At 50.1% G+C, this 27,294-nt stretch overlaps 7 protein-coding genes across 7 annotated transcripts; 3 read left to right on the top strand and 4 right to left on the bottom strand.

Annotated features, from left to right (window-relative positions):
* Positions 1–388: 388 nt before the first annotated feature.
* K444DRAFT_549418 (NAD(P) transhydrogenase, alpha chain) lies at positions 389–4,380 on the top strand (the record flags this gene model as incomplete). Its single annotated transcript, XM_024876456.1, has 14 exons — positions 389–488; positions 674–1,130; positions 1,185–1,274; positions 1,324–1,327; positions 1,376–1,438; positions 1,487–1,747; positions 1,800–1,917; positions 1,966–2,421; positions 2,471–2,623; positions 2,669–2,971; positions 3,019–3,195; positions 3,242–3,499; positions 3,547–3,999; positions 4,070–4,380. The coding sequence occupies 14 exons, from the start codon at positions 389–391 to the stop codon at positions 4,378–4,380; spliced, it is 3,204 nt and encodes a 1,067-aa protein (XP_024726366.1).
* A 311-nt stretch (positions 4,381–4,691) lies between these two features.
* K444DRAFT_671066 (uncharacterized protein) lies at positions 4,692–6,112 on the bottom strand (the record flags this gene model as incomplete). The annotated part of the gene is made up of 2 exons (XM_024887706.1): positions 4,692–5,562; positions 6,063–6,112. 2 exons carry the CDS (start codon positions 6,110–6,112, stop codon positions 4,692–4,694), a joined length of 921 nt encoding a protein of 306 aa, XP_024726365.1.
* Positions 6,113–8,753: 2,641 nt separating this feature from the next.
* K444DRAFT_549244 (p53-like transcription factor) lies at positions 8,754–10,697 on the bottom strand (the record flags this gene model as incomplete). Its single annotated transcript, XM_024876438.1, has 2 exons — positions 8,754–9,369; positions 9,502–10,697. 2 exons carry the CDS (start codon positions 10,695–10,697, stop codon positions 8,754–8,756), a joined length of 1,812 nt encoding a protein of 603 aa, XP_024726364.1.
* A 4,316-nt stretch (positions 10,698–15,013) lies between these two features.
* On the bottom strand, positions 15,014–16,570 carry K444DRAFT_671063 (uncharacterized protein). The gene is made up of 2 exons (XM_024887705.1): positions 15,394–16,570; positions 15,014–15,337 (listed from the first exon to the last, which is right to left on the bottom strand). Exons 1-2 carry the CDS (start codon positions 16,351–16,353, stop codon positions 15,056–15,058), a joined length of 1,242 nt encoding a protein of 413 aa, XP_024726363.1. The 5' UTR covers positions 16,354–16,570; the 3' UTR covers positions 15,014–15,055.
* Positions 16,571–16,970: 400 nt separating this feature from the next.
* K444DRAFT_638939 (uncharacterized protein) lies at positions 16,971–17,694 on the top strand (the record flags this gene model as incomplete). The annotated part of the gene is made up of 3 exons (XM_024884322.1): positions 16,971–17,150; positions 17,200–17,375; positions 17,439–17,694. The coding sequence occupies 3 exons, from the start codon at positions 16,971–16,973 to the stop codon at positions 17,692–17,694; spliced, it is 612 nt and encodes a 203-aa protein (XP_024726362.1).
* Positions 17,695–18,403: 709 nt separating this feature from the next.
* Positions 18,404–19,225, top strand: K444DRAFT_638938 (uncharacterized protein; the record flags this gene model as incomplete). Its single annotated transcript, XM_024884321.1, has 2 exons — positions 18,404–18,806; positions 19,122–19,225. 2 exons carry the CDS (start codon positions 18,404–18,406, stop codon positions 19,223–19,225), a joined length of 507 nt encoding a protein of 168 aa, XP_024726361.1.
* Positions 19,226–20,660: 1,435 nt separating this feature from the next.
* On the bottom strand, positions 20,661–25,058 carry K444DRAFT_549147 (WD40 repeat-like protein; the record flags this gene model as incomplete). The annotated part of the gene is made up of 1 exon (XM_024876430.1): positions 20,661–25,058. One exon carries the CDS (start codon positions 25,056–25,058, stop codon positions 20,661–20,663), a length of 4,398 nt encoding a protein of 1,465 aa, XP_024726360.1.
* Between the last annotated feature and the right edge of the window lie 2,236 nt (positions 25,059–27,294).

The raw sequence follows: 27,294 nt of genomic DNA, 5'->3' as shown, positions 1-27,294 counted from the left end.
GTCAGGTCAGCGGCCGTGTCCCGCTCCCGTTCTGCCTGTCCCGCCCTTCGCACTCGCACGCGCACCCCACGAATGGAAGAGGAAGCTGCAGCTGAAAGCAGGCGCGGCGACCCTTGGCAAAAGGCTCAAACACGCCGCCGCCGGCTCTACTAATCTAATCAAATGCGCGACTTTACTGTGTACACATTCACTCACTGCTTGCACTCGTCCCATCGGTGTGCAACCGTGACCTTTCCCTACATTTTGGACCCCGAGCAGCGAGGTGAACTGACTGACTGACTGACTGACTGGCCTCGTCCTCGACGCGAGCCTCGATTGTTTGGCCGATGCTCGCACTCCCTCGCGGCTCCACGGCGTCGACTGCGAGGACCACACGCCTGTTTCGACCATGATAAACTCGTCGACAATGCGGCCGACACTAGGCCAGTGTCGAGCTGGCATACATTCTGCTGCTCGTCTGTCACGGCGCTCCAACCTTGGGCTTCTAGGTATGTCAGCAAGCCGAGAGAAGGTCCAGGTACTATTATCTAATACCATTATCTAACTGTGCTCCCTCCAGCTCGTCACGTTCGACCGCTCTACCGTCCGTCGCAGAAGTGGAATGAGCAGCGAAAGGAGCTCCGTCCACGCGTCTCGAGGATCCTCCCAGCAAGACACGAAAGCGACACTGCAGCTCCTCCCGATTACGTCCCTCCTGTAACTTCGATTCCCTACGCAGACCTTACAATTGGAGTCGTCCGCGAGACCTACCCCAACGAGCGGCGCGTAGCCATTACCCCACAAAATGCCTCGTTGTTGCTCAAGAAGGGCTTCAAGCGCGTCCTGGTCCAGCGCGGTGCAGGCGCTGAAGCACAATTCACCGACAAGGCCTACGAGGCGGCAGGCGTGACACTGGGAGAGAGCAAGACCATCTGGTCTGAAAGCGACATCCTGCTCAAGGTCAGGGCACCCAGTTTCGATGGCCAGATGAGCGAGGTTGATCAATTGAAACCTGGGTCGACGATTATATCGTTTGTGTATCCGGCGCAGAACAAGAAGGTGGTGGAGAAATTGGCGAACAGTGGGACCACCAGCTTTGCTATGGATATGATTCCTAGAATCTCGAGGGCTCAGGTGTTTGATGCACTGAGGTAGGTTTCGGCTGTTCAGCATGTGAAAGAGGGGACTGATCACGTGACATGCAGCTCAATGGCCAATATCGCGGGGTACAGAGCTGTTCTGGAGGCGTCTAATCATTTTGGGAGGTTTATGACTGGGCAAGTAACTGCAGCTGGGTAAGTTTTCCAAATCAGAGAGTAGAATCGCGCTAATAATGCTTCACAGCAAGGTAAACAGTTCACTAACTTAATCTTTTCCATCTCTCACACGTATTCAGATCCCGCCATGTAAAGTTCTCGTCATTGGAGCTGGCGTTGCAGGGTTGAGTGCAATTGCAACAGTAGGTACTTCCTCCAAGTCCCCCTAAATCATTTGTGAACATCCATAGGCAAAACGCTTGGGAGCCATTGTCAGAGGCTTTGATACCCGACCAGCAGCTCGAGAACAAGTACAGTCACTTGGGGCCGAATTCATTGAAGTAGAAATCGAAGAAGACGGCTCGGGAGCTGGAGGATATGCAAAGGAGATGTCAAAAGAATTCATCGAAGCCGAAATGAAACTCTTTTTGGAGCAGTGCCGCGAAGTAGACATTGTAATCACTACAGCGCTGATCCCAGGGAGACCTGCCCCGAAGCTGATCACGGAAGAGGTAAGCTTGAATGAATGTATTCTGCCTGTTGTCATCTGATCGTAGTTCCCAGATGCTTGCTGCCATGAAAACTGGAAGCGTGGTCGTTGATCTTGCTGCTGAGAACGGTGGGAACTGCGTGGCTACAGTACCAGGACAGTTGGTTGAGCACAATGGTGTTACTGTTATTGGTTTGTCTAGTTCTAGCTACCTTTCAGATCCGCCTAATCATAATCCAGGATACACTGACCTCCCATCACGACTTCCGACCCAGTCTTCAACACTGTATTCGAACAACATCACCAAATTCCTCCTTTCAATGGCACCAGAAGAGAAAAACTTCGGAGTTGACTTGAAAGATGAGGTTATTCGAGGCTCGATCGTCACCTACAAAGGAGACATTGTGCCAACAGCTCCACGGCCAGCTCCTCCACCACCACGCCCCGTCAACCCTGCACACGATACCAAGGCTCCTGAAGTTGTTGCTGTTACGCCATGGCAGAAGACCACACGAGAAGTGGCCACAGTGACAGGTGGAATGGGACTTGCTCTTGCGTTGGGTAAAGCCACAGGACCAATTTTTATGGGCAACTTCTTCACATTCGCGCTGGCGGGTCTCATCGGATACCGCACTGTCTGGGGTGTAGTCCCTGCTCTGCATTCGCCGCTCATGAGTGTCACCAATGCCATTTCTGGTGAGAATACCTTTTCCGTGAGTTGGGCCAAGACTAACTGAATCTTTAGGAATGGTCGGTGTTGGAGGTTTCTTCATCATGGGTGGCGGTATTCTCCCGCATACTATCCCCCAAGTCCTTGGAGCTCTGTCAGTCCTGTTGGCCTTCGTAAACGTTTCGGGAGGATTCGTCATTACGAAGCGAATGTTGGATATGTTCAAGCGTGAGTTGCGGCGGAATCCTTGAATGACTTCTCTGACATTGACAGGCCCAACTGATCCACCTGAGTATCCATGGCTGTATGCTGTTCCTGGTGTTCTCTTCACCGGAGGATACATTGCCGCCGCAAGCACTGGTATGGCTGGTCTTGTTCAAGCCGGATACCTCGCAAGCTCTCTTCTTTGCATTGGCTCTCTGTCCGGCCTAGCTTCTCAAGCTACCGCTCGTCAGGGAAACATCCTCGGCATATTAGGTGTCAGCTCTGGTATTCTTGCATCTTTGGCTGCTGTTGGGTTTCCTCCTGCGGTTTTGGCTCAATTTGGAGGAGTCGCTGGCATTGGGGCTATTATTGGTGGGCAATGTGATCACAATTTGCCTGGCAGCAACTAACACATTTAGGTCTGATCATTGGTCGTAGAACAACTGCAACTGATTTGCCTCAGACAGTGGCCGCACTGCATTCAGTCGTCGGTCTAGCAGCCGTCTTGACCAGTTTCGGTAGTGTGATGGCACATATTGGGGGAGCAGATATCTCCACCTTGCATATGGTAGCCGGATACCTGGGCGTCCTGATTGGTAAGCTCCTGTTCCGTCCTTCTAGAAGCTTTGCTCATTCGTTTAGGCGGTGTAACCTTCACCGGCTCGGTTGTGGCTTTCCTCAAGCTTGCAGGTCGCATGTCCTCAAAGCCAATCAGAATCCCTGGCCCACGACACTTCCTCAATTCTTCCCTTCTTGGCCTTAATGTTGCTACCATGGGCACCTTCCTCGCAATGGCACCTGGATCACCAATCATTGCTGCTGCATGTCTTTCTGGAAATGCCATCCTCAGTTTCTTGAAAGGTTATACTACCACTGCCGCTATCGGTGGCGCTGACATGCGTGCGTCCTCTTTACCCCCTCTTTAAGAGTCGGCTGACACACTCTAGCCGTCGTTATCACCGTCCTCAATGCATACTCTGGATTCGCTCTCGTCGCTGAGGGTTTCATGCTCGACAACCCGCTCCTCACCACCGTAGGCGCCCTCATCGGTGTCTCCGGTTCCATTCTCTCGTACATCATGTGCGTCGCCATGAATCGCGGCCTAACAAACGTCCTCTTCGGCGGTATAGCACCGACCGATAACAGCGAATACAAGATCGAGGGACAGATCACAAAGACCACGGTCGACGAAACAGCTGATGCTCTGGCCACAGCCGAGAGCGTGATAATTGTGGTGGGTTACGGCATGGCAGTTGCAAAAGCCCAGTACGCAATTAGTGATATCACGAGGATGCTGAAGCATAAGGGTGTCAATGTTCGCTTTGCTATTCATCCTGTTGCAGGACGTATGCCTGGACAATGCAATGTGCTACTCGCAGAAGCCAGCGTGCCATATGATAGTAAGTCCGCCCCGCCTCAACCCCCGCTCACACAATCTTTCCTTTGAAATTCCCCCCCTAACCCTCGCAGTTGTCCTCGAAATGGACGAGATCAACGACGACTTCTCCGACACCGACGTAACCCTCGTCATCGGCGCCAACGACACCGTGAACCCGATCGCCCTGGAGCCCGGCTCCTCCATCGCCGGCATGCCCGTGCTGCACGCGTGGAAGAGCAAGCAGGTTATCGTCATGAAGCGCGGTATGTCGAGTGGGTATGCGGACGTCCCGAACCCGATGTTCTATATGCCCGGCACCAAGATGCTGTTTGGGGATGCGAAGGATAGCTGTGATGCTATCAAAGGGGCGTTGGAAGCGAGGGGGAAGATGTATGATGTTTGAGCGTCCGTGGAGGGAGGAGAATGAATGAATGAGAGACGAAGTCTGGATGGATATGAGGTTGGATCGGGACTGGATTCGGGTATTGCAGGAAGTTTCTCGCTGTAAAAATTCCTAGTTCTGCATTGGCATTCGCGTTTCTGCATTTTACCTATCCGGCATCGAGCATGGGCTCCGCGTGCATAGATCGTGGTTTGCGCCGCGCTTGCATTTCTGATCCTTCCATTACTTCTGGGGATAAGGGTAGAATTGATTGTCCTTTCTCTAACTTCCTCTCCATCCCTTTTTCCAAGAGCGTCTTAAGTGATGATTAATTATTCGCTGCCTGATTGATCGTTGACAGGAACAGAGGCAGAGGCAGAAGCTTCAGGGTTGCAGGCTTTCAAAGCCTTCTCCTTCACCTTCCGCTTCACCTTCTTCTCTCGATTCCTCCGCGTCCGTTTTTCCCGCTCAGCCTCCTCTTTGCCTTCCCTCTCCTTCCTCTTCGCCTCTTCCCGCGCCTCTATCTTCCTTTTCCGCTCCCGCAGAATCACGCGTCGTTTCTTGCCTGGCTTCCTCCTCCTCTCACTTGCCCCATCCGCAGATTGTGCAGTGACTATACCTCTCACCTCCACCTTCTGTCCCAAAGCCGACAGAGATGTACCCCGCAAAATCCTCACCCTCCACGGGACCTCGAGCCCCCAATTCCTCCTCTTCATTCCTTGCAAAACATCTTCTCCAGATAGAGCTGCGAATTGAAATTGAGCCCGCGCTTCGCCTTCTGCTTTTGCTGCAATGTAGAATGCCCTGTCTCGTTCTCGACGAATGAACCCGCATTCCCCGAGCTCCGAGGCTTCGTCGTCTAGTACGATCTTCTGTGTCCGTGGCGCGGAGGCGGAGGGCCCCGAGAACAGGCGGAATTCGAAGGCGTGCTCTTCTTCGTCCTTATCTCCACCTTCCTGCGCTGGGTCTGCGTCTGCGTCTGCATGATCTCGAACCCCGTTCGGCGCGTGCGGAGATGCGGCTGCTTTGTGCTTGGGGGGAGGATTCGCAGGATTCGAAGGGGCGGAGGGGGCAGGAAGGGTGTCGAGGGGGCCGTAGAGAGCGGCTAGTCGGGCTTGCAGCAGGGTGGTGGAGGCGGGGTCTGCTGCTTCTGGTTCGGGGGTTGAGGATTGGGAGTGTGAGAAGAGCTCGGAGCGGCGGACGCTGGAGGGTGTTTAGCTTGGTGGTGTGTGGGTGAAGAGGGAGGGACGGGGGGAGGAAGGGAAGGCAAAGAGGGGGGTACCGTTTTGCGTTGGGGAGGTCGAAATCCATCCTCTCTCTCTTCGTTGCTATCTGGATATCGCGAACGAAGCTGAAAGGATCTTGATGGGGGCTGAAGGATTGCGTTTGCAGGTTCCAAGGCTAAAAGAAGGACAAATATGCGGAGCTGGGCCTAGAGTTGGGGTCCCGATAATCTGGTGTGGATGGGCGAGGCTGCGGAGCTGGAGCTGGTTGTCGTCGAGATTGAAGGGAATGGGGTCGGCGAGGCTGAAGGAACCGTTGTGGGGGCCGGGATAAAAATTATGTTCGCCGGTTCGGCTTCTCGGCGCAAGTCTCTGTGGTTGGTCGGTCAGACTCCCAAGGAAAGATTGGAATCTGAAACAACCTTCTTCACAAAATAGCTTACTTCCGTTCTTTAGTACATTAATTCTGTGGCCACTTACTTATATCTCATCTCCACGACGTCGATGAATCCAATTAGCACTGCATTCATAGCGTGATAAATCAGAACCCTTTTGGTTAAAGTAAAGCAGCTCTCAATCAAGCTGTTTGTCAAATTACAAGTTTGATTCACAATGCATTATTACGCAGTTCCATACGATATAATCTGCCAAGAAATCTCATATTTGTTTTTAACCTCTTTCGACAACACCACTCGGATTCTGCATCCCAAAATCATTTACTGAAAACCCGTGTCAGTACTAAGTCTCGACCAAGTGAGGTCTCATTAAGGGGATAGAACACTCGGATCAACACTAAGTCGAGCACTCCATCAAGAATTATCACACGGCACAGAGAAAAGCACAACCCTCATGCCGGCACTAGGGGACCAACTTTACGAAGCCCTTTCAAGAAGAGAAGCTACCGTTCCCGTGGCAGTCGCAGTCGGGGTGCCAATTTCCATTGTTGGAATCATCCTCACTATGGCAGGATTGTGCTATAGGCGGAGATGAAAGACTCTGTTCACCGTCGTTCCCGAGCCGAATGCCGGAAAATGAGTGACACGGTGGATCTACGCCTTATGATTGCGTCCTCCCGGTAACTTCCACCAACCAAGCAGTTCCGAATCCCGATAAGAAGGTCAAATCCTTACCGTGGGGTCACCATCACCACCGCATCCGGCCTAAAGAGTTTTATCAATAGTGATAGCGCATGGGATAGATAAATAGACCTTGGGAAAATAAACTCGAAGTGTTCAAGCCCGATCCCCCTTTTTTTTGGACTTGGAATATATACAAGGCCAGTGATTATCCCTTTGTCTCATTGAAAAATGATAAACCGCGAAAACATTTACGCATGGTGAATCTCCCCTCATGCTGAAAGCAGCCCAAAATGGCGTTTTCGACCCCCCCCCTCTCCCCAACCCCCAAATTTCCTTTCCGAAATATACAATTCAACAAAGATTACGCTTAATATCGGGATTCTGATTGCTTGTCTCTGGTTGTAGTGGCCGGGGTTAAGAAGCTATGTCCACCCATTCATTCGGCTACCGAGTGCAAAAAGAAGAAATTGGTGGTTGGGGGCCGGATGCATGTAGCCGGAAGGATTATTTTCTTTGGAGAATGGGAAGAGAGGCGAGGGGGGGGGGGGGGGGGGGGGGGGGGGGGGGGGGGGGGGGCAAGCCGCAATATCGATTTCCTGGGATGGGGGGTCACGGGGGTGTGTGGGGAAATTTCTTCATTGCTTTCGTGGGAATTGGGTGGCGAAAAATGGGGGGCATTGCGAGATTGGGTTTTTGATGAGGGTTTTTATGCTATGAAGGATAAAATGATTACTTGTTGATAGCGAGGAGCTCACCAGATTTGGAGGTCTTGCTTTTGAAATGCGGGGTGAGGTTTGGAGGGGTTGAAACCGGGAGAAAACCGGGTCTGCAAATCCTCTGATGCGAGGATTAAATGACATCTCTTCTTGAAACACTACTAGCAGAAATTCAGTGACCCAGCCCCAATTTCGATCGGTTTCTGCTTGAAACCACGCAATTTTTGGAGGAAAATGTGGCTGGGGTGATCTCCTGGGGATTGTCCGTTTTGAAAGCCGACGAGTCATCAAAGGCATGAAAATCGCAAGCGTTCTCAGGGAAAAGGGGGCATTCGCCACGAACATAAGACGGACCAATGAACAACGCGACCAATAGATAAGGTTTCCGCGCAGAAAACGGGAGGAAGGGGATGGTTGTCGAGTTTGATGGAGGGCTTATGCCATGCGAAATAATTGCGGGTATTATTAGGGGACGAGGGGAAATAGCAGAATATCGCCGAGGAAGGCCAATCGCGTGGTGAGATTTTAGCCGTTGAAACTGGTAGAAAACCGGTTGCGCGTGAAAAGGGGGGTTTGGATTCAAGATGCGAATAGTAGAGATTTTGGGCTTCCAGTAACAAAAATCAGGAATTGGAGTGGGGGAACTGATCTGATTCGATGGAGTCTACCCTTTACGGGAAATGGGCCTTTTGCTTCCCATGATTCCGAAGAAAAGGAAGGATATTGTGGTTTCTGAATGTGTCAACTTTTATTTGTTCTAGAGCAGGGAAATTTAGCTGGCAATAGACGAGAGAAGGTTCCTTTCTCGGAATTCAACTTGGGGATATGTTGCGACAGGGGAAGCAACCAATCTGTAGTTATCCGAAGTATAGTAGTAGATTCTGGGTCTTTGTAGAAGAATCATATATACTCCAATAAAGGCAAGGACACCTCAAACAGATTCCTCTTGCAGAAATCCGCAGCAAGTCAATGACGGTCTTATTCATGTATATTGTGAAAGTGTTTGCTGTAGGGTATCGTGCTTTTCCTCCATCCAGTGCCATCCTGCGCCTACAATCCTGTATGTGCTGCGTGTATATCTTTCGTACTCCAAACCCTCATCGACCAACTCTACCTCTTCCCTCTGCTCTCTAGTAAGTAGCAATCCAACCTCCTCATCTCCATCAAAATCAGTAAAAGCAAATTCCCTGCGCCGGACTCATGCACGGCCTAAGAAGCGTACCGGTACAGTAATAAGTAGAGAGTCGATTCGAAACGGGTAAAGCAAGGCAAGTCTTAAGTCATTCTGTATCTGTGTCGGTGTCGTCGTGGAAATCGTTCTAGGGGTCGTATCGAAATTTCGAAATTAGGTTTTAGAGTTTAGGATTAAGGTCAGATCATTGCTGTTGAAGATTCCAAGTATAATGCATAGGTGGGTGAGGTGCCTCTCCTTCTTGTTTCACGTACTGGCTCTGCTCGGTTGGAAACTCGTACTGATGGACGCCGGGCGGTTGACTTGTGCCGTAGACTCCTCCTCCTTCTGACGCGCTGGTCCACGGCTGGTTCATGGTCATTGAATGTTGTTGCGTGGTGGGAAAGTACTCGGGTGCCCGCGAGGGCATGGCTACGGAGGGTGCTTGGCTATAAGGAGCCGCGAAGCGGGTCGAGTACTCGGAATAAGCTTGAGGTGCGTTTGAGGGGACCTCTGGAGGCGCAACGTGTCGTGGGGATTTTGCGGGTCGCGGGTTGCTGTCAATGAAGCGAAGGGTGGTGGAAGAGGGTGGTTCGGAGGAAGGAGGGTGGTGGTAAGCGTATTGTTGACGGAGTGGCGGTGGACCGGGGGCAAGATTTGTTGCTGAGGAATGCGTGCTTGACTGAGCGAGATTTGGATCTGACTGGTTGACCTGCAGGTAATTGTCTATTCCTATTGACGGCGCTGGGTAGTTTGGCGTGTTTGGTGCCGTGGTGTGATCTGGAGTTTGAGTTGCGTTCCACGAGGAATAAGTCCTTGTTCTGTCAGCAAGTGTACGTAAAAAAAGAATAAGGTTCTCTCCACAACAAGGATTGCGCGGGAGTGTAGCGCTGCTCTGGTATTATAACGAAGCAGGGAGATTCAATAGTATAACAAGGAGAATATGAACTTACTGTCGAATCATAGAGGGAGATCCCGAAAGTGTGCTCGAATCGAACGTGAAAGGTGACCTTGGAAGCTCAAGCGTTTGCGGCTTCGCCGTCTTCTTTCCGTCATGGCCGCCAGTATTCGACATAATGTTTGTAGCAACCTGAAGCTCAGGAGGCTGCCCACGAGAAGAGGACGACCCCGCAAGAGGAATCTCCTTTCTCGCCTGAAAGTTTCTCGGACTTCGACCTCTGACCACAATTGGCGCGGTAGCCGTCTCACAAACATTCAACTTCGTACTATTCGCCAAAGTCCCCACAACGTTGAGGTGAAGTGTGAAGTGCTGTTGAAGCTCTCGTCTTCGACCGTTGTTTGCCGTTGCAATCCTGAATTGCAACCTCCGATACGCAATCGGATACACCGTGAAGTCGGGATCTGCATCGGGGCCTTCGTCGAGCGGTAGTAGTGGTATGGGTGCAGGCTCATGTTCCTGGCCTGTTGGGATTTCGGGTGAGTTGGGTGGGGGAGTCTTCCACGGGATAACGATCAGCTTCACGATGTGGTTGTCAACAGACTCGGTAGCGGAGATGACGACTTCCAATGAAACGATGGGAATCCTATTGTTGTGTTCAGTAATTATTGACAAGGCGCTTCGTGGTGTAGTGACGCTTCCAGATATCTGGAACAAGTTTCGTCGGTAGCATGTCAGCTCGGGCTGCACTAGATGATTCTCTCCTGCTGGTGTTGCTAATTCCGATAAGAAGAACATCCCGTGGATCTGCGCTGTCAACTCGATTTGCTGTACTCGCCCTTGACCGTCGATGATGGTGTGCTTCTCCTGGAGTTTACCAAAAGAAAGCAACCTGTGGTCTTGGCTGATCGTGGGCTTCGGTGCGTCGATCTCGTCCTTGAACTCCTGCACGCTTTCCCCATACGGTATTTCCCCTTGAAAGGCTCTCTTCAACGATGGATAACTGTGGTGGGTGTTCAAGGGCGGTGGTGATGCAGTCATGACCCCAGATCCCTCTCGAGGACGTGGATGTATTGACGGAATGTCCAGAGAACGGTAAGTCCCTTTCTGGGGTCGTCCATGGTGCGGGATAGACAACGCGGGAGAGTGATAGTTCGAGTCGAATGCGGGGGGATGGGACACGCTGGGAGCTTGGTGGCTGTAGCCATGCCAGATGGAATGCTCTCCATCTTCTGGCTTAAGGTTTGCCATCGTCATTGAGTGTGTGATGGACATCGACGCATCTCTCCCTCGTCCGGGCCGCCAGGTAGATTTAAAGATACACAGAAAATGTAAAGTTTCAAGCGCATAGAATCAATGATGATCTTGCTGCCATCAAATCAGGCATGGGAGGTAAAAGTAGATGAGGACCGGAGCTCTGGCTTATGCCCGTATGGCACTAGACGGTGATTCGTGGGATTGGACCAGGTGTTTGAAAGGGGCCAAAGTAGCTGAGGGGCCGGAAGCCTCATGGCTTTAAGTTCCTTCCGCTGTCCCTTGGATAAGGTAAGGGAGGAGGGCATGGTAAGGCCCCATCGCCGTTAGTTTCCCCTCCTTGAACGGCAATGCGATCACCCTTTCCAGCGCCCATGGCAGTCTCGAACGAGCAAGAGTGGCTGGCGCGTGATCTGCATTGGTGATAGCCCTGCTCCTGCGGTGGACGCCAGTCCCATTGGCAGCGGGAACGCCTCGACCGCAGTGCCTAAAGTCGTATCTGATGGCGATCCTCAAACGGGGGGACATATAAAAAAGACGTTGGGGCGCTGGGATCGCGTCCCCCAAGGAGCGAGACACATGGGGCCAACCGCCAACCTTGTGCCGCTCCCGGACAGCGTCCCTAACTGGGAACGAGCCGTGGGCAGGGGCGCTGGAAGCAGCATAGCGAGCTCAACTTTGACCGCTCGACCCACTTGCTGCCCCCTGAGCTGTCAATAAAACGCAAAGCGAAGCCGTCCGGGCAGCACCCATTATTTCCCCAGCACGCCAGCACAAGCAAGCTGCACAACTCACTCCCTCCGCGGCGTCCACGCCGTCCACGCCTCTTCACGCCTGTGCACGCCTGTGCACGCGCACGAACACCCAGCAGCGAAGCGCCCCTACTGCTGCCCGATAGCAGATTGGCGCTTGTGAAGCATTATTCAGCTGTCAAACATTGGTAACGTCCTTGGGGAAACCCGTCCTGCCCAATGGGCCACGCGAGCTGCCGCCTTCTATCACTGAATGGCCTATTTGGGCGGGTCAGAGAGGGCCCCCCCCAGGGTCCTCAGCGGCAATACCTGCTGCTCGATACGAAATCCACGCGTGTCTCGGGTTCCTAGGCCTCACTTACCGGCAGCGGCGGGAGACACATCAATCTGGCCCTGGCCACGCCGTTCGGAGCTTCCAAGCGACGTGAAGCCATCTGCTCTCTGCTCAGGGCCGCTGGACGGTGGTTGGAGAGCTTGGAGATGATGATGACGCCCCTTTCGACTCGTCAAGCGCCGCAGACGCAGATGCAGATTGGCAGCGGCCGAGTCGATGCAGCAGACTCCGGAGCGATGGTGTCCAGCTCGCTGCCAGCTCCTGCACCCCGATCAACTGGTAAACTCAATCGCAGATAGGCTCAAAGTAGCAGGAGGCGTGCTGCAGTCTATTGCCTCGGGGGAGTGTTGTCGTCTGAAGTTGTCCTCTTGGGAAAGGATGGGCCGCTAGAAGGCCTCGGCGCCGTTGGCTCAAGCTCTAGTTGTCTCAAACGTTATTTTCTCTCCTAAATTGGCCGTTTCTAGGATGCTCCAGCAGACGTCTCACACTCCAAACAAAGCCTCCGGTGACATTTTATCTCCCGGAGAATTTTAGAGTAGAGTTGCAGCAGCCTCATGCATAGCCTTACATCAACCTGTGACTCTGGCAGCGACGGTGTCCGGTGCTGCTGGATAGGGCATCCTACTCCGTGACGACATAGAAGCATTCTAGAATCCCACAGCCCCTGTGCTCATTGGATCCTCATCCGCTGCCGCTGGATTCGCTGCTCGCAGGCCCTATCCTTCGGCCACAGCTGCTTGCATGCCATGGCGTCGCTGGCGTTCGGGACCTCCGCTTCATGCCCCAGACCTCCATAAACGAATATCTTCCATCACCACAAAAACGCCAGGAAAAGCGGTAACGTTGCAGCGGCCGCGTATTTACACTTGGCTCTCGGGATACGAGCATCGCGTAATCCGATACTCGCAAAGAGAGAACGCAAGAAGTCGCCAAAAAGGACCGAATTCATGTTCGATATGTGGGAATCTGGGAGCAGTGGGAAAGCTCGGATGACCAGTCAGTGTGTATTGCGCGCGCAGGGTCCGGGACCGTGGGGAAAGATTGATATCAAGGTGCCTGTTCGGGCCGCGTCGGGCAGTCGTCGGGAATAGCCAGGCCCACTATCCTCGGTCTTTAGTAACCCGAAATAGGGAGCATTTTCGGCATTTCGTGCACAGGACGAGACCTGAGGCCTGTCTAACGGGTGTTATTGTCCTGGATTTCGAGATATATATTGGCTTCTCATGGGTTGGAATCCAGGTGGAAATTACAAGTGAAAGTAAAATGAGTTCTTCGTAAAGGCCTCTTTCGTTTATGGTCACGTGGATCAGATTAGGGAAAGGAGGGGGGATCATCAAGTTTCGACACTTTCAATTTTGAAGCTGAAACTGAAGATCTCAGTTCCCGAACCCGCTAGTTTATCAAGATGTTTTCTCCGATCGGTCTAGCACCTAGACCTGTCGTTTCTAGGATCCCATCCTGCGGGTACGATGCTGCTTTTACACCGGGGGTTGCCAGCTCGTGTTTCGAGCTAAGAGTAGGTTTGCCCAACGTTAATATAACAGATCGTCCCTCCTCAGGATCCCCCTCCTCTCTTTTCATTTCCTCTCCTCTTTCGATTCATTGGTTAACGGTTCAAAACGACACTCGCTGAGCCACCACGATATATGCTTCGACAAGTGCATTCTCGACCCGCTCTTCAAGTGACAGCGAATGGAATGTCGGGAGGTGAGTGGCTTTGTTGACGGGTAGCTCCATCACGCAGCTCAGATCCCAGCGTGGAACCTTTGGTACCCGTTTCGTTCTGCTGTTGTCCGTGATACAGCATTGATGATGCCTGTTCCAGGTGGGAAAACAATTTCAAGCCGGTGTTAGTGCATCTATATGTGTGCAACGCGGAAAGGTATTACCTGAAGCTCAAGCAAGGAATTCGGCAAGAGTCGATAGAGACCACGCCTCCACGAATCCGCATATTGGGCGCCGAAAGCAGGAGACACAACCTGTGTCCTTTTCAACTTCTCGAAGCCGCGCAAATCTAGACATGACCCATGGTATACCGCCCTCCATCTGCACATCTTGGACTCTTCCAGAGTAAAGACTCTTACAGAGTGCCGGGCTGCTACCAAGGCTTGCCCGAGCCAGGAAGGTAAGTAGTGATTCTCTAGTCTTATGCTAAGTTTCTCCAGTAGATCCACACTCTGCAGCAAAGGCTGCAAGGCATCATCATGACCCAGTTTCCGGCCTCCCAACTCAATTCGACGTAGTGCGGTGAGGATGTCAATCAATCCACTCAACAATTCCGACTCGGAGCGGTGAGGTCGCGGCAAGTGGTCTGTCCTGAGAAACGATGGATAGAATCTTGCATCGTGTACAAGGGCGTAGTTCAGTGCTGCGGATATCTGCAAATATTCCGAGTACGAGAGACGTTGAAGGACGTCCAGAGCTCGATTATTCTTCGGTGGTACTGCATCCGTCCAAGAGAATTCAAGGCTTCGGGTGCGTGTTGGCAGGCTTGGATCCCCGTGGAGAAGTTCATGAGATGGTTGAAAGGAGAACTTCCATGCCTTAATCATCTTTTCTCAAGCCCAGGCACGGAACTAAATGCTCTAGGAGTACGCGTTGGGCCAAGAGTTTCAAGTAGGAGCAGACGAGAGAAATATTGCAGAGCGTGGAGGTATCGTGCTCAGAGCATGCCAAAATCTTCGGGGAAGTAAGTGATGACCACCATGGCTGTTGATTCGTCAGAATGTAAGAGAATGAATTTGGAGCAGACCCTGTTAGAAGAAAGAAGTGTCGTTGAAATAATACCGAACCGCCAAGCCTGCAGGTTCTCGCTTGAACATGAGCGTGCACGGCAGCACGTGAATTGAGTTACACAAACTTTGATATTTCTCAGCTCCACTGATGTGCATTATTTTAAAGCATCACTTGGACCCCTAAACATTGTTGGTTGGAATGGAAAGGTTGAGTGATACCTAGAAAAATTCGAGGAGGGGGGGGTTGAAACTGGTGTACTGTACACGGTACGTGAGCGAAAAGGGGGAAGGAGGGGCAGGACGTGGTAAGATTTGCCCAAGACAAACAATTTCAGGCGATGATGTCCGGTAATACAGGTGCTATTGTGTTGAACCCAATAAGTTTTGTTGTTCTGGTTTGGCTCAACTTATCAGGTAGATTGGCCCTGGTGTTCAAAACGGACAACAGCGAGCAAAAAGTATGAGCTGCAATCCATCTTGCCAACTCCCCCCCCCCCCCGAGAACACCTCCAAACACAATCATCATGCTCATAACTACCTGCGAGCCCAGCCCTGAAACGAGATAGAGTTCGTCTCAAATTCCAGCTTCACACCCTCCGGCAATTCCACCTGGTGGCATTTTGTTTTGTCGAAGGGGTCATGCGAGCGACCCAACCCCTGACTATGCGACTCTCGAAGAATCAAAGAGCGGAACTTCGGATAGTGAGTGTTTTTATTGACAGCCAATTCTGATAGCCAGTTTACTTGCCAATGCTCAAGCACGGATGGTGTTGGATCCATTGTTGTAATGATTCGAGCCTTTTCAACAAAGTTGATCTGTGGGAGGAAAGCTGTTAGTCCATGTTTCTGCGGGACCCTTGGGAAGAGCGTACCTGCAGATCGACCAACGAACGTGGCAGAAGTTTATACTGCCCCACTCGCCATCTCTCCGCATCACACGATGCAAAATATAAACTTGATAAAACTTCCACCTTCTCTAACACTCTGAAACCGCTCAAATTGAGAGGAGATACGGGCTGCGCATCATAACTATCAGCCCCACTGATGCTAAGAACCCTCAGTGTGTCGTGTATGGGTACCATAGCTTGACTGATCTCTGAAGAATTATAGGAATGCCTGCCAGAGGATGTCTCTGGGCCCATTCTTAGCATGAATTCTTCCAGTCTGGTGGTCATCTCGAGCAATCTCTTCAGAGGAAGCCCACGTTGTGCGTGCCAGATTCCTAGCTCGAGAGACCGGAGTGCACAGATCCTGCCTTGAATGTTCTCATAGGCGGGGGATGCAAAGTCGTCTGGAAAATAATCCAGGGATAAGTGTTCTAGGTTTGGGAGATATAGGAGTGTAACCAGGCTGCTCCAAGAGATCCATGGACTTCTCAGCTTGAGCTTCGTGAGTCGAGTGAGACGGTTTGTTTCGAGGAAGGAGCCGGAGCTCGGTGGGCTTATGTCCCATCGAGGCAGCATGAGTGTGTTTTTCAGATCGAGGGATTGTAGCGAGGTGACACGATTGAGAAGGTCGAGTGCTCGCTTGATAGAATCAAGGGATTCATTACATTGGTGTCGAGAAGAGAGCACCAAGGTCAGAACGTGCGCTGAAAGATGCGGGGTCTTGTCGAATTTTTTTATGATCTTGTCGAAAGGAGTCTTGATGCCATTCAGCGATATATCAACTGATAGGACTAAGTGCCTCAAAAGAAGCTGCTGAGCCACCGATACGAAGAAGGACGACACGAGAGAAAGTCGGCAAAGAGTCGTTTTGTGGTCCTCGAAGCTGTTGAGAATCTGGTAAACAAGCTCCGCAGGCAGCTTGGTAATGGTGGCCATATTTCCCATCAAAGGCCAGTGCGCAAAGATTAGATAGAGCGTCTTTTTAGTAAGATGTAGGATGTTGGTGTCGACAAGTGTCGTCTAAGTTTTACCCGCCCTGTTCAGCCTTTTATGTATCAGGGATCAAGGTTCCAATTTAGCGATCAACCCTTGGAACCTCTGCAGCGTGGAGTTGAGAAGCTGAGCTGCCTATTTTTCCGGCGGGGATCGCTCTGTAGCACGCAACATCATGCCCCCTTCAGGTCTAAAAGCCTGAGCCGAAATAGAGGCTGCCTCAGTTATGACATTCGTGTGCGAACCGCTACCAATCTTTTCAGTATCAACGAGATAACAGCATGTTCTGCTCAATGCATTGTTGAAAACTTAAATCGACAAGGGAGGTTGGCTGCAGCTGATGCTACCCCGCGTTTGCACGTGTTGGGGCTTTGCACTGTGGCTGAGCCATGAAAAAAGCACCTCCCTCAGAGCCCCGTTGCCTCCATCTCAACTCCACTACGAACTTGCAAAAATGAGAGAGTCTAGACCTGCGTGACAAACGCTCCGGTGTGAGCTCCGTGTCCCACCACTTTTCCTCCTAGCTTCTCCGGCTCTCTGCGGCCCGCTGCCGGGCTTTTTCCCGAGCCATGGATCCAGTTTCCGTGACAGCAGGCATGGTTGGCCTCCTCACATCCATTTTACACCGCTCGAAAGAAAGATCCGAATTCATCGGCGGGCTCCGTGGTGCCCCCAAAGATATTGCAACACTCTCGACCGATCTGAAAGCCTTCTACGAAGTCCTCGGCGTGCTCATGGGCATAAGACAAGTTTTCCCGAAATCAGCCACTATGCGATTGGCTGCTCACACCACTCGAGAACTGTTTAGACGTCTTTGAAGGGTTCACAACACAAGTTACGCGCGATGGGACAGCTAAGGTCCGGACGTGGAAGGGTATCAGGTGGGCGTTTAAGGAGAAGGTGGTCCAGCAATTTAAGGATAGGATTCTTACTTACAAACTTTCTCTAAGTGTGGCTGTTGGTGCAATGAGACTGTAAGTAAATCTGCTGCGTTGAAACGTTGCGAAGTAAATTGCTAACCATTGAACCTTTTGAAGATTAACGACCTCCTCAATAGACGAACGAACGAAACGGATAGAGAGTGGTTTGAAAGAGGATATGAGGCATGTTAGATGCAAATTACAAACTTTGGACCACGGCTACATCGAATTGGCGAGTGTTGCTGGCCAGAAGGGCTCGGATTGGCATGGTACAGATGTTGGCTTTGCCTTGAGCAGATTTCTTGACTACGCCGGGTCACTTTGCAATTCCCCTCCGCCGTCCCTGAACGCAACACATCATACTCCCACTTGATCCCGAGAGCAAGATTGGGAACCCAACGGGACTTCTACTCAGCACGTCGTATTTGAACGAGTCAGGTGGGCCTTACGATACTCCAGCTACGACGATTCATAAATGCGCGGGCCATAATGTGAGCATCCAAACAAGAGATTAGGGAGACTACTTACGCAAAGTAGAGGAAGAGGGCAACTGGCACGAACATGGGGAGATCTTTCCTTTTGTGTTGCTTCCATTGTCGGTCGTGGCCCATTGGCTGAGATCCCTGTGCGGCCCAGACTGTGTCTGGAAGTCTGGCATTGAGGCTGCTTGAGCAAGAAACCGCTTTGTTCCACTGATGATGGTTTGTCATGGCGATTAATAATGATTTTATGGATGGAGAGAATGCTGCGGAGCTGGGGACACTGACTAGTGTGCCATATGACTATACTTTGTGGGGAAGTGCGAGTGTTAAGGCGGCTGTTGTGGGGATAGCGGGTAATGCGCTTAGCTTTTGATCAGGAAAGTGGTTGAGTTTGTGCTGTGTCCTGCTTAGCCAGCGGTACTCATGAGGGAGGTGGAGGATAGAGATTCGGCCGGCGGAAATCTTGCTACGGCAGCGATTCCAGTTGAATAAACACATCAGCCGCCAAACAACGCTTTAAAGGGGATTTTGACGTTCTATGTTGTGGTAAGATCAAGTGCAATATTCAAGAGCAGAGGGAGTGGCTACTAAGGCCTCTAGATGGATCCTAGGCCAAAACCAGAAGAGAAGCCTCAGCCAGAGACTTTCCCAAAGTGGAACCCCACTGCTGTTTTTCTCCCGTTGATGGATATGTATGGCGTAAATTACTCGAAAGATCCACGGTTTCGGCCTATTCTAGCACAACTCAACACGTTGCTAAACGACGACATTTTGCTCATCGTGCTGAACATCGATATACTCCTGCATGAGCAGCTGCCTTTCGTGGAGCGTCTCAAGAAGGATATTGAGCAAAATCCAATTGAAAGGGAGAAAGGAAAAAGAGTTGAAGGGGTGGCAATTGAGAATGGATTCCATGGCTGGATTGAATCTAAGAAACATTTGCACAACTTGATGCCACACAAATGCCGATTTCTTGTAGTTCTTGAACGTACTGCTGGCTCAAGTAAGCGTGAAACAATCAGCGTGGGAAAAGAGTAAAGTAGAACAGTGGACCCTACTCATATTCTACTCAAATATTTTTCTCACTACTTATACTCTACTTAATACTCTACTTAATACTTTACTTAATTACTCTCGAATATTCTAGAATAATTAAATAATATATATATATAATATTTTATATAATATAATACAGTTACGGATCAGGAGACCTTCAAGAGCTTTAGAAAGCAATAGCAAGGGAAATATTAACCAATGAGGTTGTCCACGAGGAACTGATGCCTCGCCATTTCAAATTAGACAAGAATGCCTGCATTAGGTGCCACTTTGTCTGGTCTGAGGGCCGTGGTATTGGTCGCTCTCAGCTTCATCGTCCAGTCTGGGAGGACTGCTGTGAAAACTTTGCAAGAGCAAAGAGAATAATCTGGAACCAAGCATTGGTGGCCGTAATGTGAAGAATCCAAGTCGATCGCCATTCCGATGATTGATATTATATAATCCCTCGGGTCATTGCAATCTGAAAGACTCAAGATTTTGAGGGAGCTGACAACTGACCACAAGGTCAGACTACCTCAAGCCTGGTAAAAATCTTGCAAGAGCACTGGCCGCAGTATGGGATACTCACTCAAAGTTGTGGTGAAGATATCTGCCTTCCACTTTCGTAAGAAGCGCCAACCCACTTGCGAAGTCTGCCCAGAGCAGAGTTTAACTGTGACACAAAACCACGGCGAGTTCTTGTCGAATCCACCCCCGCCCCTAATGTTGACGGCTTAAGAGCAAGTTATAGCTGCAATCGCGTTGTCCCAGGAGATATGGACAACCAGTGGTCGAATCAGCTTAGTCCAGCTGACCTTCTTCGTCCCATATTCAGCAGATATGGCTTGGGAGTTGAAATTCCAATTGTCGTCTGAAGCAATGGCGAATTCTAGGAAGGTAATTTGGTTAATTTCCATGATTTCATGGGCTTCGGCACCCATCCGGCCCAGTGCCTTGCTGGCCATCCGCTGATGGACTGAGGCGCAACAAGCGTATGCTCGGCTTGCCGAAGTTTGAGTCTTGGCCGCCCAAGCGTGCCGAGCAGAAAGGTGTAGCCATACCTAGGAGAGGCGACAAAATCAGGAGGTGAGGGATGAAGCAATATTGCCTAAACTCGGTGGGAGATTGAGGAGCTAAGAGCTGATAGCTGTCGACTTTATGGAGAGTGTTTGATCGAGGAAAGCTCAGCTGCAAACCCTCTACATTTAGGTAATAAATGCCTCAAGTATTTCTTTTGGTTAGGCCAGTTACGTGGTCTGCTAAAGGAGGGGTTTGCCACACAAAGGCTGCATCGACCGCTTGGGCAAAAACCGTGATATCTCAGCTTCTAATCACAATTTCACAAATAATGCTCTTGAAACATTTCAATTGCTTCCTGTGGTATAGTGCGGAAGCCCATGTCAGTAGCAATGGTATTAGACTATGGGCTTCGCCAAGTATTTCTCTTTTCAACTGGGGCCAGTCTCTTAAAAAAAATTCCCAATGGGTATACTTCGGTACAAGATACAAATGAAACATTTCGCTTAATCTCGCTTATTCTAGCCACAGCCCCTTTTTAACGCTCCGCACGAACGAAAATTCATGCCCATTTCAAATTCAACAAGCTTTGCTCTTCCTGATGAATGCTCCTCGTTTTTCTATCACTTTGGATCTATTTCGGATCTGCTTTTGAGACCCCGTTTGATAACAGCAAGCTCGTCCTTTTCGGCGAAGATCAAGTCTCCGTGGCCGTCACTTCGATGATCAACTCTCCATTCGCACAAAGCCAATCGGCCGGCAGAAAGAAGTGGCGTATGGCCGCTGCGGTATGGAGGTCGGTAGACTAGATCCATCCGTCATGCGTCAGGTACACGAGATTTCGGCCATAATAGCCAATGAGATGTCGAACTCCTTCATCAAGAATGCAGTATGGTTGAGTCTGAAACGGAGATGTCAAATCTTCGGGGAAATCTGAGGTATCCCAAAGGAACCCTCTGAGGTTACAGTGCGGCGCTGTGACGTCGCTAAATAGTGTTGCAAAGAAATTATCTCCAAAACATAGCATGATAGCCTTAATGTTAACAGCGGGAGGCCTGGTAAGCTCCAGTGGTATCCCTTGTGGCCCAGTCAGTCGGTTCAAGGTGGACCATTCGTAGAAATGGAGAACGCTGCCGATAAGTAGAACCAATTTGTCCTGCTGAGAAGGGTGGCTGGCCCATCTAAATGACTCTCGGTTCTTCCATTCGATTGTCTTTGTGATCAAGTTGCCATTGCTAGATATTGTCCACAGCATATCTTTTAAGCTCGAAGACACAAGTAGTCGAGTGTGGCCAATATTGCCAAGCACCTGACGAATGGCCTCCGAGAATTCCTGATCGAAGGACGGCTTCAACTCTTCCGAGGTTTCCGCAAAGTCGGTGCAATGATGAATCATGACGCGACCGGAATCGTCCAGGCTGATCAATGTGTCGCTTGCATTGTCAAAGTGAAGGCTGATGACACGCCCAAGACTGAATAACGTTCGAAGCTGCTTCCCGCAATTTGCATCGAACAAGGAGACTGAACCATCTCCTTTCCCAACAAAGATGTGCTCACGGTCGCCGTAAATTGCAATAGAGGTGATATTTGCAGGACTACCATACTCCGCGCATTTGACTTCCTGGGCCGGGGCCAATGACACCGACGCATAACCACTGTCCTCAGCAGAAAGGTCAGGTCTTAAAAAGACCTCCGGGCTCCAGATATGGCACTGCCGTTCGCGCATGTCAAGGAGGCATCGACCATCACCGCTAAACTCCAGCCGTTGTATGCATCCGTCTGTGCGTATTCTATACAAGAGCTCGAGTCCTTCAAAGTCGAATATTGATATATTTCCATGGAGATCACCGCAAGCTAAAGTCCGCCCGTCCGGGGAGCAAGTCATGACTTGTGCATTGGCAAGTATTCTCCTGACAATTTGGAACTCTGACCTATCAAACAACACCAGATCGCCATCCCTGTAAGAGGCAACGAAATACTTGTTGTTAGCGTTGCTAAAGGCAACGCAGATGACCTCGGCTCCAGCGCCTCGACTGAAAATGGTATATTCTCCGTCGAGCTCCAAATCCCAGAGAACGATATCTTCTCCCGTATACAGCACAGCGAGCAAAGTAGCGTCTGGGCAGAATTTGGCGGAAATTGGTCGTAGGGATGCGTAAGCGAGTGTGATAAGATCTTCTGTCCAGCCTGCGATCTCTCTTACAATTCCCGTGGTCATGTCCCAGATCGTGACACAATTATTGCCCAAGGCACCTAGCAGTAGTCGATCTTGGTCTGCGAACTCTAGCGGCAAGCATTGGTCGGAGATGTTGAAACCCCAAAGCTTCTTTCCTGAGGTCACGTCCCACACATGGACAAAACTGGTGCCTGCAGACACAAGTGTACCAGCCGCATTGTCAAATTTCAATACCCCCACAGCCTCTTGATGTTTTAAAGTCCTTAGTTGTTGGCAAGTGGTCTGGTCATAGATTGTTATCTTCCCACTTGCCATACCGATAGCGAATTGCGTTTTGGAAACCGCAAGGGCGGCGTATTGATCATGGGGCTCGATAACAGTAGAGAGACAATCACCCCAGGCTCTTGCTGATAGTCCAAGTATGGAAATCCCGCGTCCAGTCGACCCAAACTGCTTTCTCAAGGCTGAATCCGCTGGACAGAGGGGTGGAATGAGCGTAAAGATCGAGGATGGCGAAGCTAATAAGCATGTCCCAAAATGAGAGACGAGACACACTAGATCTGTTGACCAAGCATCAATTATCACGAATTCTTTGCCAAATGAGCTCTGATGCTTGCTTCTCCTTTGGAAGTATTGTTTCAAGGCCTTTGCAGTTTCAATCAGTAAATTAAGGTTGGACTGTTGAGCAGCGACATATGTTATCCACATTAGGACGTTGGTAGAGGACAAGAACCGTGCCAGTATTAACGCGATTTGATCATCCGCCGAAGATGCGAAGCTCAAGTGCTGGAAGAACATTGTACAGGCATACTCTGCAAATGAACAGAGCTCCAGGAGGCTTTTGGAACCAGATCTCTTGCGCGCAGATGGCCCTCTTATCTCATCGCTGGTCAGATATTTCATGCAAGCTAGGAGGATCCTAGTATGGGCGAACTCCTTGTTAATCGCAAACACTGAATCAATATCCGGGCGAAGGAGAAACTGCCGTGCAGTTTGGTGAACTATTCGCACTCGAGACTGCGAGTCAATAAAGACTAGCTGCCCGCACATAGATATCACACTCTCGACGGCATTAATGTTGTCGTTGAGGTCGAATTGAAGAGCGTGGGAAAGTTCATCTGTTTTGAGGGGCCGGGCAGAGCACACAGTCCACCTTAAGACAGATTTGACGAGCTCCTCACCACGTCGAGTTTCAGATAATGTGTCCAATATGCGAGAATATAGGACACCCATGTCTGTAGGAACGGCTGCAAGGACCTCTTGAACATCGGAGATGGTATGAACCATACGCAGTTCCCGCAGAACCAAGCTAACCCACAGAAAGCAACCGTCGGATTTCTCCAGTATCAGAGCCACCAAGTCTTGCCGAGTTTGCTGATCTGATACAGGAAGTTGATCAAAATTTGCATCAAGGTAGAGTTTTATGTCAGACCTTGTATCCTCCACTAAGATTTCTTCTGACTTGATGTTCAAACTCGGTGAGAAAGGTATCCCTTTCAGTTCGATCTTTTTTCTAGACGTAACAAAGATGCGTAGATTTGCTCCCTCTGGAATTTTCAAAAGCACACGAAGCAGCTCATTCCCTGACATGCATTCATCCAAGGCATCAATAACCCAATAGCGTGGGGCTTGAGACCGGGTCCACAAGATACCGCCCAGAAATAATTTACGCCAAAGGATTTGATAATCCGCCTTGCTTAGTTGATCATATTTTTCGCAGATTCCGAGAACTTTGGATAGGACCTCAGGACTCGCTCGACTCATTTGCCAGGCCATTGAAAGAAGGAATGACCTGATGGCTGACCTGTTGGACTTGTTGCCGTTCTTGAAAAAGTGATAGCTGCAATCTAACCCAACGCTTTTGAGATGAGCGATTACTTTTCCGCTGAGGACAGTCTTGCCAGTAGCTGGTCTTGCATTCATCCAGTAAATTTGCGTGCCCTTAGGGCAGTCTTGCCACTCCCGAAAGCTTTGCTTTTCTATCAGCCACTGGCAGGTACCTGGCGTGCGTAGGCGATCGATCTCTATAAAATCATGTTCGACGGCTGTTGTTACACCAAGGACTTCATCAAGACGACTCTGTTGGCATTCTTTCAGCTCTTGCCGCCAGCGAGCATCGTGATTGTATAAATCAGCAACGGCGGATGCTAAAACATCACGGACGGTTTGATAATTCGGGTCGGAAATCGCTTCGAACTCGCACATTCTGCGATGGTCAGTGTTTAAGAATGTAGACCTTTCATTAGCACAGCCCAGTACAGCCTGGTCTTTCTCAACTACAATGGTCCTTGTGAGACCTAATGATGCCGGGAGTGTTTCGTAGCAAGAATAGATCTTGAGATGCTGGCAATATCTGGAGAACTCGTCGTTGATGGTTAATATAGATTGAAAACTGTGACTTACGTGAGATCCTCTTGGAATCCGAGGGCAATTTTGGATATCGGCCAGCAGTGCTTTTGCAAAGTCTTGTATCGTGAGAACATTCTCCTTGTTCCTCCAGTTTGAGTTGTAGCCAAAACTATGGATTCGGACGTTCTGGAAGCTATCATCTTTTGGAAGCCATTCTTGGGGCCAAAATGACGAGGGGTTGTTCTCCTTCATCCACGTTTTCTTTGAACCTCCTCCAAGACCATGAACGAATACCAAGTCTGCTATAGCAGGTTTAGATGGATCGAAGAGGGTGTTGAGACCTAGGGGCCCGTATTGGTCTATCTTAGCATAATTTTCCGGATGGTCCAACGCTTTTCCCAGATAGGAAAACCTTCTTGGTGGTGGTGGAGGTGGTGGCGTATGTGCTTTTTCGCCTTCACGAGCGAAGTATTTAGCTATAAATGCACTTTTGAGAATAGAGGTCCTCCCAGGGACTACCGTTTCAAAGGAATCCCAAGAGCCCAATGAGGAGTTGTCATCTTGAGCCCAGGATGTGGAGGTGTCGTTTGATAATTGAACCAGTGGGGGACAGGGCTCCAAGAGGTTCGCGGACCTTGCATAACTGACGAAATTGAAAGCTGGATCCTCTGGCAACATATTCCAAATAATGGCAGGCACCGAAACAAGTACTAGGGTTGAATGGCTGTGATACACACCTTCAATCTTTGCGTATTTAGCCAGCGCAGGGAAAAGCCTCATCCAGTTTTGAAAGCTGTCTAAGTTCAAAACTTGGTCCTCTTCCAACGCGACTGACATTATAACGTGAGGGTGGAGAAAAGTCTTGTCTGGAAGTGTCGCAAGAAGGGAAGAAAGATCGAAACTATGATCGTTACCTGCAATGGAATGCACAATACCGCCTTTAGAGCCAGCCGCGTCTGTTTCCATCGAAGAGGAGACCTGGGGCTGATTTTATGAAGAAGTAGAGTCAATGGTTTGCATCGTTTCTCCGACGAGGGAAGTGAGAGCAGACCGACGACCTAACTCAATGCTGCATGTTTTTGGATTTGATGTGCTAATAATATAGACTGGATTCTTGCTGATTTCCCTGTTTCTCCTTGGCCGAGGTTGCTTCAGAATCGAAAGAACTTCGCAGTGGAGCATTGCAGCCGAAAAGCACTTGTGTTCAATCCAGTCCTCAAGCACTTCGATAAGAGTATTAGTGAAAGAATGCAGACCTGGTTCAGGGGCCTACGTCTCCCATCCGCACGCAGCAATAATCTCCGTTATCGAATTCGTGCGGCATGGTACAGTGGCGGCTGTAGCTGCAGCTGCGCAATAATCTAAGAGGAGAAGCGTATCTGACTTTAATTGCTCGAATAATGCCTGGCATCCATTCCATTCAAAGGAGCTGTGGGCAAGATCACGAGTACTATGCTATAGCTTAGCAAGATTCGATCTTCCCGAGCACCGATTGAGAGGGAAAGGCTGAATAGTGCCTGTATCTATTACGGGGCTCTGTATAGGGAAAAATTGAATAAACTTCAAGCTTACCAAGACCACGTGGACTGCCTTGCTTCATTGATTTTCGCATGCCCGCCGTAATAGACAATAAGGAGAGTGTCCTCGCTCTGGTAGTCTCCTACGAATTGCAATGCTTTGCCCATCATTTTCATATAGGGAGATTCAGTTGGAATCAGCCATGTCTCGGTATTGAATTTATAAGCTCTGAAGACTTTGGCAAGATCATTAAGTTCCCACTCAACTTGCAACTCGTCTTCCTCCCATCTGAGTAATAGCACTTCAATGCGCCTGTACCTAGTGAGTCCGCGGTTTGGAAATGCTCTATTCGCAGACTAGAGCAGCGTTAACCTTGCAACTTCTCGGATCATCCTACAAACTGGCCTTACTATTTCAACTGTCCTGGCAAACTCTGAAATATCTTTCACGTGATAGTTTGCCCTTTTCGTGTTGTGCGTGCTGAGACCTGGCGATGGACTGGTAGAAGATGCAGATGATGGCGCGCTCTGATATATTCATGTGAGTACATATAATGCCCAACCGAGTTTAATTGAGTGCTCTGCCACTCACACTTTTTGAGTCAGACTCCTCTGTCGAAGATGAGCTATTCGAGATATGAGATTGAGTTTGTGACAGCTGGATAAAAGGAGGGTCCATCTCGAAGCCGAGGCCGTGTCACCCAGCCTCATGGCAACTTATGCGTCAGCGATGCAAGGCTATCATCGATTGAGTAGTGTTACAGGCGCAGCGGCATGTGCTATATACTCGGGAATCTAAATAAGGCAGGAGGTTAACGTACAGATGACAATGCAAAGTTGGAGCCGTTATCTGCGAGAACGAAAATATGAGGGAAGATTTACTATTGCTCGCACCAACCCTCGGATATGGTTTCCTACGAAGATTGCGGCATAAAGTGACGGGATTACAGGGCATTTACGTTCGCATAGGGGTGTTAGCGGACTCCAGGGTGTGGCTTAAGGTACTGCGCCTGCTATAAGCCTTGTAACTCTAGGCCTGAACCCCTAAAACAAGGGCTGTGAGACATTTCCAAGGTGGTGGAAAATCTTCAAGGGTTAAGGTGTTGCTGGGGGAGCAACCGTAGCGCTCGGGCGCTGTGAGAGAGCTATTATAGGACCCTTTAGCGAGTCCGCCCCTGTAAGTACAGGGGATATGCCTTCTAAAGGTGTGGTACCCCTTGTTTATAGTTTATAGCGTGCTTATAGGGGAGTAGCCTGGAAATATAGGGGACTTTAGTGGGTGAGTGTAGTAGAAAGTGGCCTGAAAGTGGACTTGCGGTACAAATGCCCTGTAATCCCGTCACTTTATGCCGCAATCTTCGTATTTGGTCACCGATCAGAGGCATGCTTAGTGCTGC

The sequence above is a fragment of the Hyaloscypha bicolor genome, assembly GCF_002865645.1.
Source record: "Hyaloscypha bicolor E unplaced genomic scaffold K444scaffold_191, whole genome shotgun sequence".
Lineage (NCBI taxonomy): Eukaryota > Fungi > Ascomycota > Leotiomycetes > Helotiales > Hyaloscyphaceae > Hyaloscypha > Hyaloscypha bicolor.
This window is presented reverse-complemented; position numbering and strand designations above follow the sequence as displayed.

What these genes read in the sequence shown, in the direction of transcription:
- K444DRAFT_671063 (XM_024887705.1), bottom strand. Translation starts at nt 16,353, where the DNA reads ATGGGAAATATGGCCACCATTACCAAGCTGCCTGCGGAGCTTGTTTAC. An exon ending in GTTCGTTGGTCGATCTGCAG is followed by an intron (nt 15,338 to 15,393) that starts GTACGCTCTTCC and finishes TTCCTCCCACAG; the next exon opens with ATCAACTTTGTTGAAAAGGC.